The sequence below is a fragment of the Chiloscyllium plagiosum genome, unplaced genomic scaffold (assembly GCF_037043375.1).
Source record: "Chiloscyllium plagiosum isolate Xiang-an unplaced genomic scaffold, Cpla_swu_hap1 HiC_scaffold_17, whole genome shotgun sequence".
Taxonomy (NCBI): domain Eukaryota; kingdom Metazoa; phylum Chordata; class Chondrichthyes; order Orectolobiformes; family Hemiscylliidae; genus Chiloscyllium; species Chiloscyllium plagiosum.
The window spans coordinates 56,357,925-56,372,099 of NW_028270155.1; the positions used below are offsets into that span (position 1 = coordinate 56,357,925).

Consider the following 14,175-nt stretch of genomic DNA (forward strand, 5'->3'; position numbering starts at 1 on the left):
GAGATGCAAGCACCCTGACTCTTCAAGGTACTTCACTTTTTAAATTCCCATTCTCTCCACACAGCATATTGGTTTGTTTGATTTTCTCTGGTTAGTGCTTGGTCTCCACATACATGGATGTCCTCTTGTAAGATGGCCGTGAGGTCTTCCTCTCTCTCATTGCTCCCCATTTGCTTTGTATGAAGTCATCCACTTTCTTGAGGATTTTAAGCTGTTGTGTTCCTCTTAATTCTTTTGGAGTTATCTTCATCTCTAAACTGGAATGTATCCTTGGACATATCAATTGCAACCTGATAACTGCCGAAGGGATCTGCACTTCAGGTTTGGGTATGCCAAGCCCGCTGCTCCTGTTACCACAGTAGAGATTCCCATCTGTGTGGGAGGTGTAAGAATTCTATCGCTGCCTTGTGGATAATTTGATCAAGTTTAATGAGTAAGTTCTGCAATACTTCAGCTAGGATTGGGTGGAAGTACAGCCTGGTGACGACACGAATCTTTAGTATCTGCATGGGATGGAGAGCCGCTGCCTGCAGGTTAGATTAGATTAGATTAGATTACTTACAGTGTGGAAATAGGCCCTTCGGCCCAACAAGTCCACACCGCCCCGCCGAAGCGCAACCCACCCATACCCCTACATTTACCCCTTACCTAACACTACGGGCAATTTAGCATGACCAGTTCACCTGACCTGCACATCTTTGGACTGTGGGAGGAAACCGGAGCACCCAGAGGAAACCCACGCAGACACGGGGAGAATGTGCAAACTCCACACAGTCAGTCGCCTGAGTCGGGAATTGAACCCAGGTCTCTGGCGCTGTGAGGCAGCAGTGCTAACCACTGTGCCACCGTGCCGTGTCTACCCCATTCTTCACACCTCCTTATGGATCGATTTGGGCTCCCAGGTACTTTTCAGTATCACCTAGGGGGGATGAATGCGATGGGTTCCTTCTGAGTCTCCAGTTTGGATAGTCGTTGTATGTGATGGTCTTCATCTTGTATTTGAGGTGGAAGCCTTTCATCTTGGCCACATTGATACTCAGACCTGTGCAGTTACAGAAGTCATGGAGTCTCTTCAGGTTCTGTCCCATCATGGTGTGAGAGTTGCTTAGAAGGGCTATGTTGACTGTGAACACCAAAGCAGAACAGTTGACTAAGTCTCCCAGGGGTAGAGAAATCCAAGTTAGCTTCCTCCAGGGAGCACACCAGCGGGTCCAGAGATATATCGAACAGGATTGATGAGTAGGTCGCCCTGCTTGACCCCCCCCAATATTAATTGCATTGTTTTGATCCCTTCAACCACTGTCGTGTAGTTCGTATACAATCTTTAATTAATACTGTGAACTTGTCTGGTAGACACATTCTCCTTAGTGATTTCAAAAGATATTTATGCCCAACTGAGTAGAACACCAATGACAAATCAACAACAAACAACTGCAAGTTCTTTTCAGTTGTTCTTTGCTCCCTTAATGATATCCTTGAGTACTGAAATATTCTCATTACAGCCAGCAAACCCTTCTACCTTGGATTGATTTCAACTGTCTGTGTTTTTGCCATAATGCTCATAAATAGACAAAGCAGCATTGGACCGATAGTTATTGGATGCCAGTTGTCAACGCCTTTCAGACATTCTTGATCCTTGCACTTCAACGAATCTAGTATTTTACTTGACTTCAGCCATAGTGAGAAGAGTCTTGGCGATCTCATTTTATCCTTGTCATGGATGCTCTCTATGAGTCTGTCTCATACCATCTGTTCATGTGGCACTTTATGCAACAATGGCCTTCATTGCATTGCTGACCTCTTCCTCTGTCAGCATCATCAGTAGCCCGTTGTTCACTGCACTGCTATATGGTGTGAATTTATTGAGGTCAGCCTTGTTATTTGGACTGGGGAACTTACTTCAGAAGCTCTCTTCCAGTTCATCTGCAGATAATTGACATGAGTGTGCAGTTGGTGCTCCTGTGATCTAACTGGCTAGTTGCTGTCTGTCTCTCTGGTAGAGCAGCTGTGTTGCTCTAAATACTGCCTTTGGTTTTGCCCATCTCTTCTTCAATCCAATATTAACAGTCTCCTCGCTGAACTTTCTTGCCACCATTTGGGCTCACTTGTTTCTGGGAGATTTCCCTTTGGCCATCAGTATTTCGGTGATACTTTCCATTAGCGCTACGCCAAGGGCCTGACTGTCAGGGTTTTTTCTTTGCTTCCAGAAGTTCCTCAGCATGTGTGGTCGTCCACGTCCCTGTTGGTAGGGATGGATGCCATTGGTCTGATGATTCTTCCTAGTTGCACTTCAGGTTTCTATGGGCTACTGGACTCTCCTCCTGTGGGGTATTCTACACAAGTATCAGCAGTGATCACTTATATTTCTGCTTGGCAACTTTATAGATGCTTGTGTTTATCTGAGATTTGTTTTGCAGATTTTGTTGATTGCTTGCTTCTAGCAAATCTTGTCTCTAACTCTTTCTTCCTCAGGCCACTTATAGGCTCTCCTCCCTGGTTTACAATTTTGCTGCCATTATTTGGAGATGTTTCTCATTGTGTAAGGCCGGATGCCTATGTCGCACATGCTGGCCAAGTCCTCTCTTTGTCATGAACCATGGTTCACATTTGCTGCGTTGGAAGTTGCTATTTAGACTGGGTTGCCCTGTCCCCTTACATGTTCAGTGTCTTGAAATGTATTAAGGTAGACTTAAGTCCCCAGGGCCAGATGGGATCTATCCCAGGATACTATAGGAGATATTGGCTCGGGCCTTAACAAATATCTTTGCATCCTCTTTGACCTCAGACAAGGCTGCAGAGGACTGTGAAATAGTCAATGTTGTTCCTTCATTTAAGAACAGAAACAGACAGAATCCAGGTAATTAGGGGCCAGTGACTCTAATGTCAGTGATAAGGAAGCTTTTGGAGAAGATACTGAGGGACAGGATTTATACATGTTTGGAAGGAAATGGACTTGTTAGTGATAGGCAGCATGGATTTCTGTGAGTAAGTTATGTCTCACTAACTTGATTCAGCATTGAGGAGGTGACAAGAATAATTGAGGGTAGTGTAGTACATGTTCTCTCCATGGACTTTAGAAAGACATTTGACAAGATAACACATGTCAGGCTGGTACAGAAGGTAGAGTCTCATGGATCTTTTGTTCTGGTGAGTTCTTGTCTAAATGTGGTTGTCATGATTGAGTGGTCAGGCAAGTCTGGCCAACACACCAGCCATGCTACCTTATATTTAAAAAAAGGTCTCTGAACTAACAGTCAGACTCCTCCGACCACTCTGAGTCATAACAGCCCATAAACCGATAGCCATGCTCAGACAATTCCCCTATACCCATCATGTGCAAGACCAAAGTAATTACAAGATTCCATGCAAAGACTGCACAAAATACCTTATGGAATAAACAGGAAGACAATTAGCAATGCGCATCCACAAACACCAACCAGCTGGCCCTAGTAGCCATACACCAGATGACAAGGACCACAAATTCAACTGGGACAACATAACAATTATAGCCAGAGAATTTCTAGAAGCATGGCACTCATCCACAGACTCCAACGAAAAACACATTGACCTGGTATACTGGCCACTACGACGATCAATTAGAACTGGCAACTGGAACAAAACCAGAAATTCCAGAAGAGACAGTACAGCGCTTCACGGGATGCTCCAAAACACTGAAAATGTCACTCACACAGCAGATGAAATGTCTGCAAATCAAATTCCCAGTTCAGCAAACATACCCACAACTACAGCAACCGGCACCTGAGCTACAAATCTTTACGCAAACCTCGAATTACTGTTTTTCATTGACAGTATCATCTGGTGATAAACTTTATTTTTTAAAAATCAAGTCAGCTTCACGTTATTCCACATATAGAATAAGAAGTTTAAAGGAATAATATAAACAAAGGATTTTACTAATAAAACTAAAAAGATGCAACGTTGAATAATGCACTATATCCTGAAGTTCTATTGATATCCAGTACACACAAAATAAACCTGCTCGTTTTTTTTGTAAATATGAAAGTGTTGCTTGATTCTGTTAAAATGTTGATGAACAGCTCAAGGGAGAGTCGAATAAATATCCGGAGATAAATCAATGCATTTAATTTTTTAAAAATTGTCTCCTCCCTAACATTGGCAAAGCTACAGAATATTAAGCTAGGTTTCTATCATGCAACTTAAGCACTACTTATTTAAATGCAATTACAACAGTGTCTCCTCCAAAGTGAGTACTTCCATTGCAGTCAAACTTGCATACAACCATGTGATGCCCACAAAGATTATGTAATCTGTTAAACTATTGTGACTCGAGGAAATAGCTTTTTTTTTAAAAAACATTTTCCTTTCTCCACAGGGAGCTGACAGAAGTTGACCTAAAAAAGGCTTTTCAAACTATCGATCCATCGATAGATCCACAGACTTTGGCCACATATTTAGCTCAAGGTTTCCAAACAACAAAGGAACAACTTGATCAAGCTACTGCTGTGGATACTGACACTGTTTTAGATCGATTACAAGCAAGTGACATAAAGAGAGTAGGACCACGGAAGTAGTCAAAAAGTATATTTCAATATTTGTAAAGAGTTCTGATAAGTGCCACTTTACATATGTTAATATTTTTAAAAGTAAACTACATTATGGGTGTGTTTGAATGGAGTCTAATTTTTAAAAATTAAATAACATAGTACTGTCTTCTTGTTCTTTTTGGAAATCTACAGCTAAAGTCTATTTGTATGGTTATTAATAGAAAAGTGCTAAAATTGATATGAACATCTTTTTAAGTGTATTAGTAGGTATTTTTTAAAAACATTAATTCATGGTATGTGGGCTTCTCATGCTGGGCTAGCATTTATTCCCCATCCCTAATTGCCCATGTTGTGGTGGTGAACTGCATTAATACTCCTACAATACTGGTCATACAGTACTTTAATAAAACTTATTTTTAAAAGCTTGCATCTAAAGGAGATGCTGAATGAGTTGTTAACACAAGTTTGGTAGTTTCTATAATATAATGAATGCAAATACTGTAAGACAAGCAGCTCCAATATTACAAAAAATTGACTCATCAGAGACTTCTCTTTTGAGGTTACTATCATTTTATTGAATCTCAAGACAGCAACTTACACGTCTCTGAGTATTGCAACTGTCTACTAACTTATCTAAGTGACCATTTTTCATGAATAAGTCTTGACGGTCAAGATAAGCAGGTTGCTAAATTATGGCATAAAAATGTTTGTTGATGTTTTGACAGACCTCATTCATGATGATATTCCCTTTCCCAGTTCAGAATTTGTACTTCCACTGAATAAAATGGGTCAACTCAGCAACATCAAAAACTGCTGTCTGATTGATTTATAATACCATATACTGTAATTTTCAATGCTACAATGAACAGGTCTCAGATTTGTCTCAAACTGAAAAAGTAGCACAAAGCCCTTGTTAAATCTCAAGAGAACAGAACACAAAAACCCTGCTCTGCAAATGCTCTCTCTCATTTACAACAAATTCAAATCAATCAGCTAGATTTCAAATTTGTAAGGATTAATAAAAAATTATAATTTCAGAGGTTTCACCACTGGTATGATTAATGCAAAGAGTTTTTTTGAGATTCAGTTTTAAAAGTTGACATCTTTATTGTGCATTTTACAGAATTATTAACATTATAATTAATCAAAAGACTGAAATCTTCCATAGCATGTGAAAAAGAAACAAACACGTGTTTGATCAGATGTACAGGTTATTACAGTGCATTCTAGGAATAATGAAATACAATGGACATGTCAAGGAATCACAACTGACATTTGCAGAAATAGAATACCTTAACTCAAATGACAGTCGAAATTAACATTGTTATTTGCTTAGTTAAATTTACCATGTTTTCTTGGTTTACTATCTGAAGTTACACAGGAACTTCTAATGGACTTGAGCAGTTATTGGGTGAGACACGAGTAATGAGAAATCAAATATTACTCAAGTAGGATGGTTAAATAAATTGTAATTAAAGTTTTGTTGAAGGAGATGCATACTTTTCTTAACTAATTATACAACATTTTTATCTAAAATGTACAACATGTTCTCAAATTTTGGTCATGCCAAGTCAGGAACAGCAAACTCAAATCTAGAGGTGAAGATTTTCTATTTTAAGACTGCCTACATTTATTACAAGGAAGTAATATTTTAATACAAAACACATTTTAAGAGTGCAAAAGTACTGATGAGAAAAATTGCTTTGCGGTACAAGTTATATATGTATAATTATAGTAAAATATATTTTAACTTTAAACCTATGTTTTGAATCAAGCTCTCCACGTTTTAATTTTGTATGGATAGTCTCAACCTGCTGCTTAGTAAATACAAGTCCAGAGTACAATTTGCCAATTTTACATGAAGTTGTGCACGTCACTTAGGAGAAAAATTCACATTGGTAATGTAGGGAATTGGGATTAATACATATTATTTGGCTGATTAGTGAGAAGATTCCTTTGTAGATTATTGCAAAATATCCAACCTTGGAGTACACACATTACCATTCACTGCTTTGAAAACATTCCTCATGTTCCTTGTGCATCTCACCAAAAACCTTAAGTCTTAGTCCTTGACCAATCATCAGATAAATCGGAATTTTTTTTTTGTTAACATTATGACTAAATGATTGAAATATATGGTAGAGATATATCTAAACCAATCTCATAAGCTCCAAGCAGGAAAGCACCAACTTCTCCTCCACGATCTTACAGCTAAACTTGGAACCATTCTCGTAAATATTCTTACCTGCTCAACAACTTCATATTCTTCCTAAAGTCTGATGTGCAGAACTTTGTAAAGGTTCAGCTTTTGTACTCAATACCACTATTTATGAAGTCCAAGATACCATCTGCTTTGTAAACTGCCACCTTTAAGGATGTCTGTACATTAAAGGATGTGTGTACATTAAAAACCCCAGGGTTTTTTTTCATGTGCACTTTTAAAACTCTGCCAATAAGTCCATGTTTATACCTATCCCTTCTGCCAAAATGCACCGCTTCACTTCTATAAAATTCCAGCTGCTGCTTTTCTGTGAATTCTATCCAAAACCTTGATCTTTTCTCCGAGCAGTGTTTTTTTCCTGATTTTATCAACCGTGGTATTTTGTCAATTGCTTTAAGATCCGTACAGACAATATCCATTGAATTCCCTTCAAATCTTTCTGTTACTTTATCATTAAAAATTATTTAGTCAAGAATATTTGCTTTAATGTTGATAGGATCCATGGATTAAATGTAATGCTAATACAGCATGGTTTCCTCAGCAGAGAGACCCTACAAATCAGAGCTCATGGAAGTCTATAAGAACGGCTATAAATTTTTACATTAGGGGCTTCATTAAAAGAGAAATATCTCCACTTACATAGAGCTGTAATTTCTGGCCTGGCAAGTAAGAGCAATAGATTTGATGAGACACTCTACGTATGTGGTTGTTACTTATTGGGAACTATCTTACTCCCACTGACAGCCATTGGAATTAGTTTTTCTCTGCATTCCATAGATAGGTGGCGTTCTATCAGTACATTCAAGGGCATCTTTGCAGTCACAAATCCTTGCCTAAGAAACAGAAACAAAATAATTCAACAATAGATTTAACATCTGTTTTTTAAAATCCAATCCACTTGCACTGTCTTTTTTTAAACATAAGGGACGTGCATTTCTTAAATTTATTGTTCACATTATAACTTTACAAAACACATTGTCAGTAATCCTGTGTGCACCCATATAAAAAATATAGCTGATTTATGTAGTGCCATTCATGATGTCCAGACAAACAAAAGTGTTTTACAATCAATTAAGCCTTCTTTTAAGGGATCAGTAGTCCAGAACTTAAGTAATGTTGAGGCTTTTTGTTTCATACTCAGCAAGTTAATTCACAAGGAATAATACTAAGAGAAACAACATTTATACCATATGAAAGGAATTACGATGGTCAGTTCAGCTCAGAGCATGGTGCACTGGCCTGTACTGGAAGTTAAATAAACAGGACTCTTCTTTGCTGACAGAAAAATATGCATACACACAGCTGTTGTTTCAAGTCAACGAAATAAGTCAGAGCATTGTCCTGATAAGACAAAAAAATTCTACAAAATCTTTTTTCCAGTAATATTTGAGCGATTTTAATTTTATACTAGGATATAGGCATGGGACATCACAGAGAGCAGTTAAGTGTCAATCACATAGTTTTGGGTCCAAAATAACATTTAAACCAAACCAAGTAAAGATAATTGCTTGCTTCTTTAATTATCAGCCGATCAGATGGGTGTTTAAAACAATTGATGACAGTCTCTATAATGTTGACATAGCATGGAACACAATACAGCATGGAAACAGATCCTTCAGTCCAACCAGTCCATACTAAACATAATTCCAAACTAAACTAATCCCACCTGCCTGCTCCGGCCCATATCCCTCCAAACCTTTCTCATTCATGTATCTATTCAAACCTTTTTAAATGTTGTAATTGTGCCCGAATCCATCACTTCGTCAGGAAATTAATTCCACATGCGAAATATCCTCTAAGTAAAAAAAAATACTTCTTTTTAGATCTCTCCTCTCTCCTTAAAAATGTAAATCTCTTCTGAGTCCTCTCCAGCTTGATAATATTCTTCCATGAAACAAACTTTCGATTCCAGATTTTAAAAAAATAATTAATTGAATTTAAGTCCCATCAGAAATGACAGTGGAAGTTGAGTCTCCAAAATATTAGCCTGGACTCTGGATTGCTAGTTAAGAAATATTACTATGAGGTTAAATATACTTTGAATATTGTGTCTTTGTGACCATGTATACAGAGAATAATAATCAAAGTCATAGAATACCTATAGCAATGAAAGGAGGCCATTGGGTCCACACTGACCCTCTGAATGGCATCTCACCTTCCCAGTACCCTATCCCTGTAACCCTGCATTCCTCTTGGCTAATCCACCTAATCTACACATCGCTGGGCACTATGGGCAATGTTAATATAGCCAGTTCACCTAACTTGCACATCTTTGGAAGGAAACCACAGCACCTAGCAGAAACGGGGAACATGTGCAAACTCCACACAGCTAGCCGCCCAAGGATGGAATCAAACCCAAATCTCTGAGCACTGTGAGGCAGCAGTGCTAACCACTGAGACACCGTACCACCCAAGATAATCATCCATGTTACCTTTGAAAGTCATACAGATTATGAACAGCAAGCTTACTGTCAAACAGCTACACAGTTATTGAAGCCTATATGCCATACTAAACAGGTGTGTTCATGTTATTTTCCCCATGAAACTACTGATAGTAGCTAATGGCAGTCTAGTCTCGGTCTCTGGCACAAAGCTGACTTCTTGCTATTATCCAGAAGGAAAAAATGGTTAGATAACAATTTTGGATGGTTGGTGAAAACCATAAAATTAATTGATGTTGCAAATAATGCTATTGTTCTTCTGTAAAATAATCCTTAACAACCCTGTCAAGACTAGTATATATGGCTTGAAAAATAATTAAGTTTATTGCCAACTAAAATTGTATTGGATAAATATCAAAATTTGGTGAACTTACTGTTTGTGACTATTCAAAACTCACCTTTTCATTAGAAGTTCCAAATCTTCTTTTTCAATAGTTCTTCTTTTAGCATGTTTGCTATAAATATCAACATCATCACAAAGCTGTTTGAAATATAATTCCAAGCTGTAAAAAGAAAACATTTCTAATATCCACAATAGACATAGAACTATATTTCTCATGTGGTCTTACCATTCCTATTATATCGATTTCAGATAACACCATCTCTGATCACTGCTTCCAGTGACATAATTGGAAAATACAATGTTCACCCAGATATTAATATCACCTAACATTACTTCACCATGACCCCTCTTTCTTCCACAAGCTCTAAATTATCTTGCCTGACATCCAGTACTAAATAAACAGAAATTGGGAATTTTGAAGCCATTTGTCTTCAGTTTTCAACACAAACTCCACTCCCTAGCCACCAGCTCTTCTGTCCCTGTCATTTCTGACCCCAAGATGCACTTTCAAATACATATCTATTCCATACCATGACTAAGACTGCCATTTCCATCTCTATACCTTTACCCAACTCTATCCAAATACCGAGCCAAAGTAGTTCAGAGTCACATTTTGTTTTGTAGTGCTTTGGGACATTTTATTAAAGAGGCCCCTCTTGTGACATTTTATTAAAGAGGCCCCTCTTGTTCCAACCCCTGGACCACGGGACATATAATAACATTTCTAAACAGATTGATTACAAAAATAGGCGATATATTACTTGCTGTTGTTTGTGCCCCAATTTTGAAATTTTTAGAATGATTATTTCAAAGTTTTATAACACAAAATGATTTGCTTTAATAATTAGCATTGTAAAACTGCAACTTACCATTGTTCAACTACTGTAAATGTTTCCTTCTTCACTCTCATTTTGGCATAGTGAGTAAAAACAGACTTTACAAAGCTGCTTGGCAAACTGGTTTTCTTTCTTGCTTTGGTTGTTTTTTTTGGATTCTGCCTTACTTTTACAAGTGGTTTGTGTGCTCTGTTGATCAATACATACAATACTTAATGTTAGTACAAGCAACTGGTTTTACATTATATGACAGGTTTATAACCAACTAGTGCTTGGAAACTAGATTTCAAAATCCAGCGATATTTTAGATCAGTACAGATCATTCAGTTTATTTCAGTGTCACCAATCACTCCTGTAACAGTGTCCTTAAATTCAGCTGTTTAAAAATATACAAATTCATACGAATACAACACTTCCAACATATTAGAGTCAAGTGTTACTGCAATGCCTCAAATCTCATTCTCTCAAGCTGCTACAATTTGCAATAAATACGAGTCCTCTATTCGCTTCATCTGAATCCAATACGTGTTTTCAGAAGCAGATTGTGCTATGGTGACTAATCCCTTATCACCTGAATAGCATTATTTTAATAAATGAATGAATTTCTACAATTTAATCTAAAGTATATTTGCCATGTTGTGGAATTCTGATTATTTGTTTGAAATGAATTTTCAGTACATGATGTTAAAATCAAGTTAAATGTAGTTTGCAAAATAGTAAATCCACATCACATTCTGGGAATTGAAATTGGACCCTCATGAACTAACGTAAGTGACACTTGCTGCCTGCCATACGATCTTGAGCTAATGGAGGTTGATTGCAACACACTTCAACATTTACAAATAATATGCTGTAATACTTTGCGTGATACGAGACTTTTTGGCACATATTTTAATCTAATAATCTGTAACATGACATTTTCCCATCAGCCAGACGTTTCAAGTTTGTTATGGTACCACAACCTACTTTCAATGTTTATTGTATCCCAGCCAATACCTCTGCCTCAAATTACGTAAGTGAAATAGATTTCTGGATCATTTCCTGTTCATTGGCACTCTGGCATTGAGATTTTAAAAGGAGATGAATAATGCAAGTTATTCATCTTTCTATCCCAATGATAAAAGAGTTCTTTGTTATGAAGAAAAATATTTTAAATAAAGAGGTCGACTCCATTTGGCTTTCAACAAAAATTAGGTAAGCATTCAAAGGGAAAACATGATGACAGGAAGACAAGTGGGGAATGGTGCCAGACAGGTTGTTGTTACTGACAGCCAACCTGGATTTGATGGGCAGAACAGCCTCCAGTGCTGTAACCATTCGATGATACCCCAGTGGGCTGATTACTCTAGATGTCTGTGCACCAAATTTCCACACCAGCTTGTGGCTTGCATTGAAAATCAACAAGAATTACCAGGACAATTCAAGTTATCACAACTGCACTTATCTAAAACATGGGAAAACGCTGTGTGACACCAGACTCCACTCAAAGGTAATTGTTATGAAGATGTGGGTGTACTGTACCTTTAAGAAAGTTAAAAGCTAGCAGAACTACCTGTCAGCACCAAGTGTTCTGAGTAAGATACAATGTAACATGTGGTCCAGCAGCTAGGGTAGCTGGTTTCCTGGAGACAAAAACAAATTTGAATTTGGCCAGTTTAAATTATACCCAAAAAATACCAACCTCCAATCAAGTTTGAATTTAATATATTGACCGGTTTGGTCTGGGCGAAGTTTTCATAAGATGGGTAAAGGTTCTCTACAGTGTACCTCTCGCGGCGGTCATTACCAACGGGGTACAATCAAGTAATTTAATATTTCTAGGGGCAGCCGGCAGGGCTGTCCCCTTTCACCATTACTTTTTACGTTGGTGATTGAACCGTTAGCAGAGGCCATTCGTGGGGATCTCAATATATCAGCTCCAGAAGTGGGGTCAAAAGTACATAAGATCTCGCTGTATGCAGACAATGTTCTAATTCTCTTGACAAATCCAGCAGTTCAGTGCCTTGCCTGATACAATGCAATCACACGTTTGGTGCTTTTTCAGGATATAAGATTAATTTTGCTAAATCAGAGGCTATGCCTATGGGTGGTCTTACAAAAGAGTTGGCTCTTGAGAGTGACTATAGATTCCCATTTAGGTGGTCACAGGGGGGTTTTGTGTATTTGGGCATATTCATTACTCCAGTTCTGGATTGGCTGTTCAAAGCCAATTTTACTCAATTATTTGAAAAAATTAAACAAGATCTCCAAAAATGGGAGGCACTTCCAGTCTCGTGGTTGGGTCAGATAGCGCTTATTAAAATGAATATTCTCCCTCGTTTGCTACAACCTATACGGATGCTCCCCCTGATTTTCAATAAACAAACACTCAGGAGACTGAACGATTGGTTCAGCTCCTTTATCTGGCACCATAAACGGCTCCCCATTAAATTAGCCAAACTGCAGTTGCCTCACAGATTGGGGGGAGTAGACCTTCCGGACATTAAAAATGACCAATTAAGCTCGCTTTTGACCTACGTGAGTGATTGGGTTTGTGGGGACCCTCTTTCAATATGGCTAAATATCGAAGCCTCCCAGGCAAGGTGCCCCCTTACCAGTTTGGACAAGGTGAGGACAGTTAGGGAATATTGCCATAACCCCTATAGTCATCAATACTGTTAAAGCATGGAGGGCAATTCGGCAGAGGGAAGGTAATATTGGCAAAACATCTTTGTTTACACCTTTAGTGGGTATGCTGAGTATGATAGATTCAGGATTTAAACGTTGGGCAGCTAGAGGTGTATCTTACATGGGTGATTTATTTGAGGGAGACGTAATGATGTCCTTCGATCATTTAGTACGGAAGTATGAGTTACCTAATAGAGACCTCTTTCGTTTTTTTCAAGTTAGGGATATTATTCAAAAAATGACTTTTGACTGATCCCTACAAATCTGACATAGAAAGAGGGTTACTAAGGGCTAACAGTACACTCTCTGTCAGTACTTTATATCACCAATTGGGGGATGCCACCTCAGATGAGTCTGATCGACTCTGCAAGATGTGGGAAAGGGAGCTGGGTGTTGAAGTTTCTTCAGAGGCATGGGAGGATATTTGGGACAATTTGCAATAGGACCCATGCTTTACAGTTGAAGATTCTCCACAGGGTCGACTTAGCCCCAGATCGTTTGTCAAAATTTAAACCAGGAGTACCTTCAGCATGCCCCAAGTGCAAGTTCGGCACGGGCACTCTTACCCATTGTCTTTGGTTTTGTGACAGGCTTCAAACATATTGGAGCGCTGTGGTGGGTGCAATGGAGAGGATTTTAGGAATGGGGTGGAGAAGGACCCTATTTCTCTCCTTTTGGGCCTACCCAATGTATTTCCTGCAGATGCGTATAAGAAAAAAACTTTTCAATATTCTTACGTTGTGCAAGGAAGAATATCTTGCTAGATTGGATATCAGAAAACCCCCCAGGTCTGTCAGGTTGGCGGAAGATTGTTATGAAGCATATTCCCCTGGATTTTCTCACAAATATGGTACACCACAAAACTGAGAATTTTTACAAGACATGGCAACCCTTTTTGAAATACCTGGTCACAGATTTATCTGCCACACTAACAAGGGCTTTTATATAGCCGTAATGATTGTGTTTCATGAGTCCAATATCCTTGGAGGAGGAACTATGAATGTATGAGTGTTTTGTTTGGCTGGGCTGAGCTATTACTATTTATTTGTTTGTTGTTAGGTATTTATTTATTTAGTTAAATAGCTAGTTTAGGTTTTTAAAAAATTTATATTTCTCTATATATGTTTATACATTCGTACAG

General features: G+C 38.2%; 2 protein-coding genes across 8 annotated transcripts in view; one reads left to right on the plus strand and one right to left on the minus strand.

The window, feature by feature from the left end:
• Window positions 1-5,469, plus strand: part of tsnaxip1 (translin-associated factor X interacting protein 1) — a 59,154-nt gene extending 53,685 nt beyond the window's left edge. For all 3 annotated transcript variants that reach the window (XM_043707077.2, XM_087995941.1, XM_043707076.2), the window contains one exon: window positions 4,355-5,469. In XM_043707077.2, the coding sequence (XP_043563012.2) occupies window positions 4,355-4,553 (199 nt within the window). In that variant the 3' untranslated portion in view covers window positions 4,554-5,469. The remainder of the gene's footprint in view (window positions 1-4,354) is intronic.
• Window positions 5,470-5,608: 139 nt separating this feature from the next.
• Window positions 5,609-14,175, minus strand: part of cenpt (centromere protein T) — a 53,429-nt gene continuing 44,862 nt past the window's right edge. For 4 of the 5 annotated variants that reach the window (XM_043707082.2, XM_087995938.1, XM_087995939.1 and 1 more), the window contains exons 14-16: window positions 10,401-10,556; window positions 9,587-9,691; window positions 5,609-7,580 (exon numbers count right to left, since the gene is read on the minus strand). In XM_043707082.2, coding sequence (XP_043563017.2) covers window positions 7,457-7,580; window positions 9,587-9,691; window positions 10,401-10,556 — 385 coding nt within the window. In that variant the 3' untranslated portion in view covers window positions 5,609-7,456. The remainder of the gene's footprint in view (window positions 7,581-9,586; window positions 9,692-10,400; window positions 10,557-14,175) is intronic. The other variant, XM_087995940.1, reaches the window with a different exon arrangement.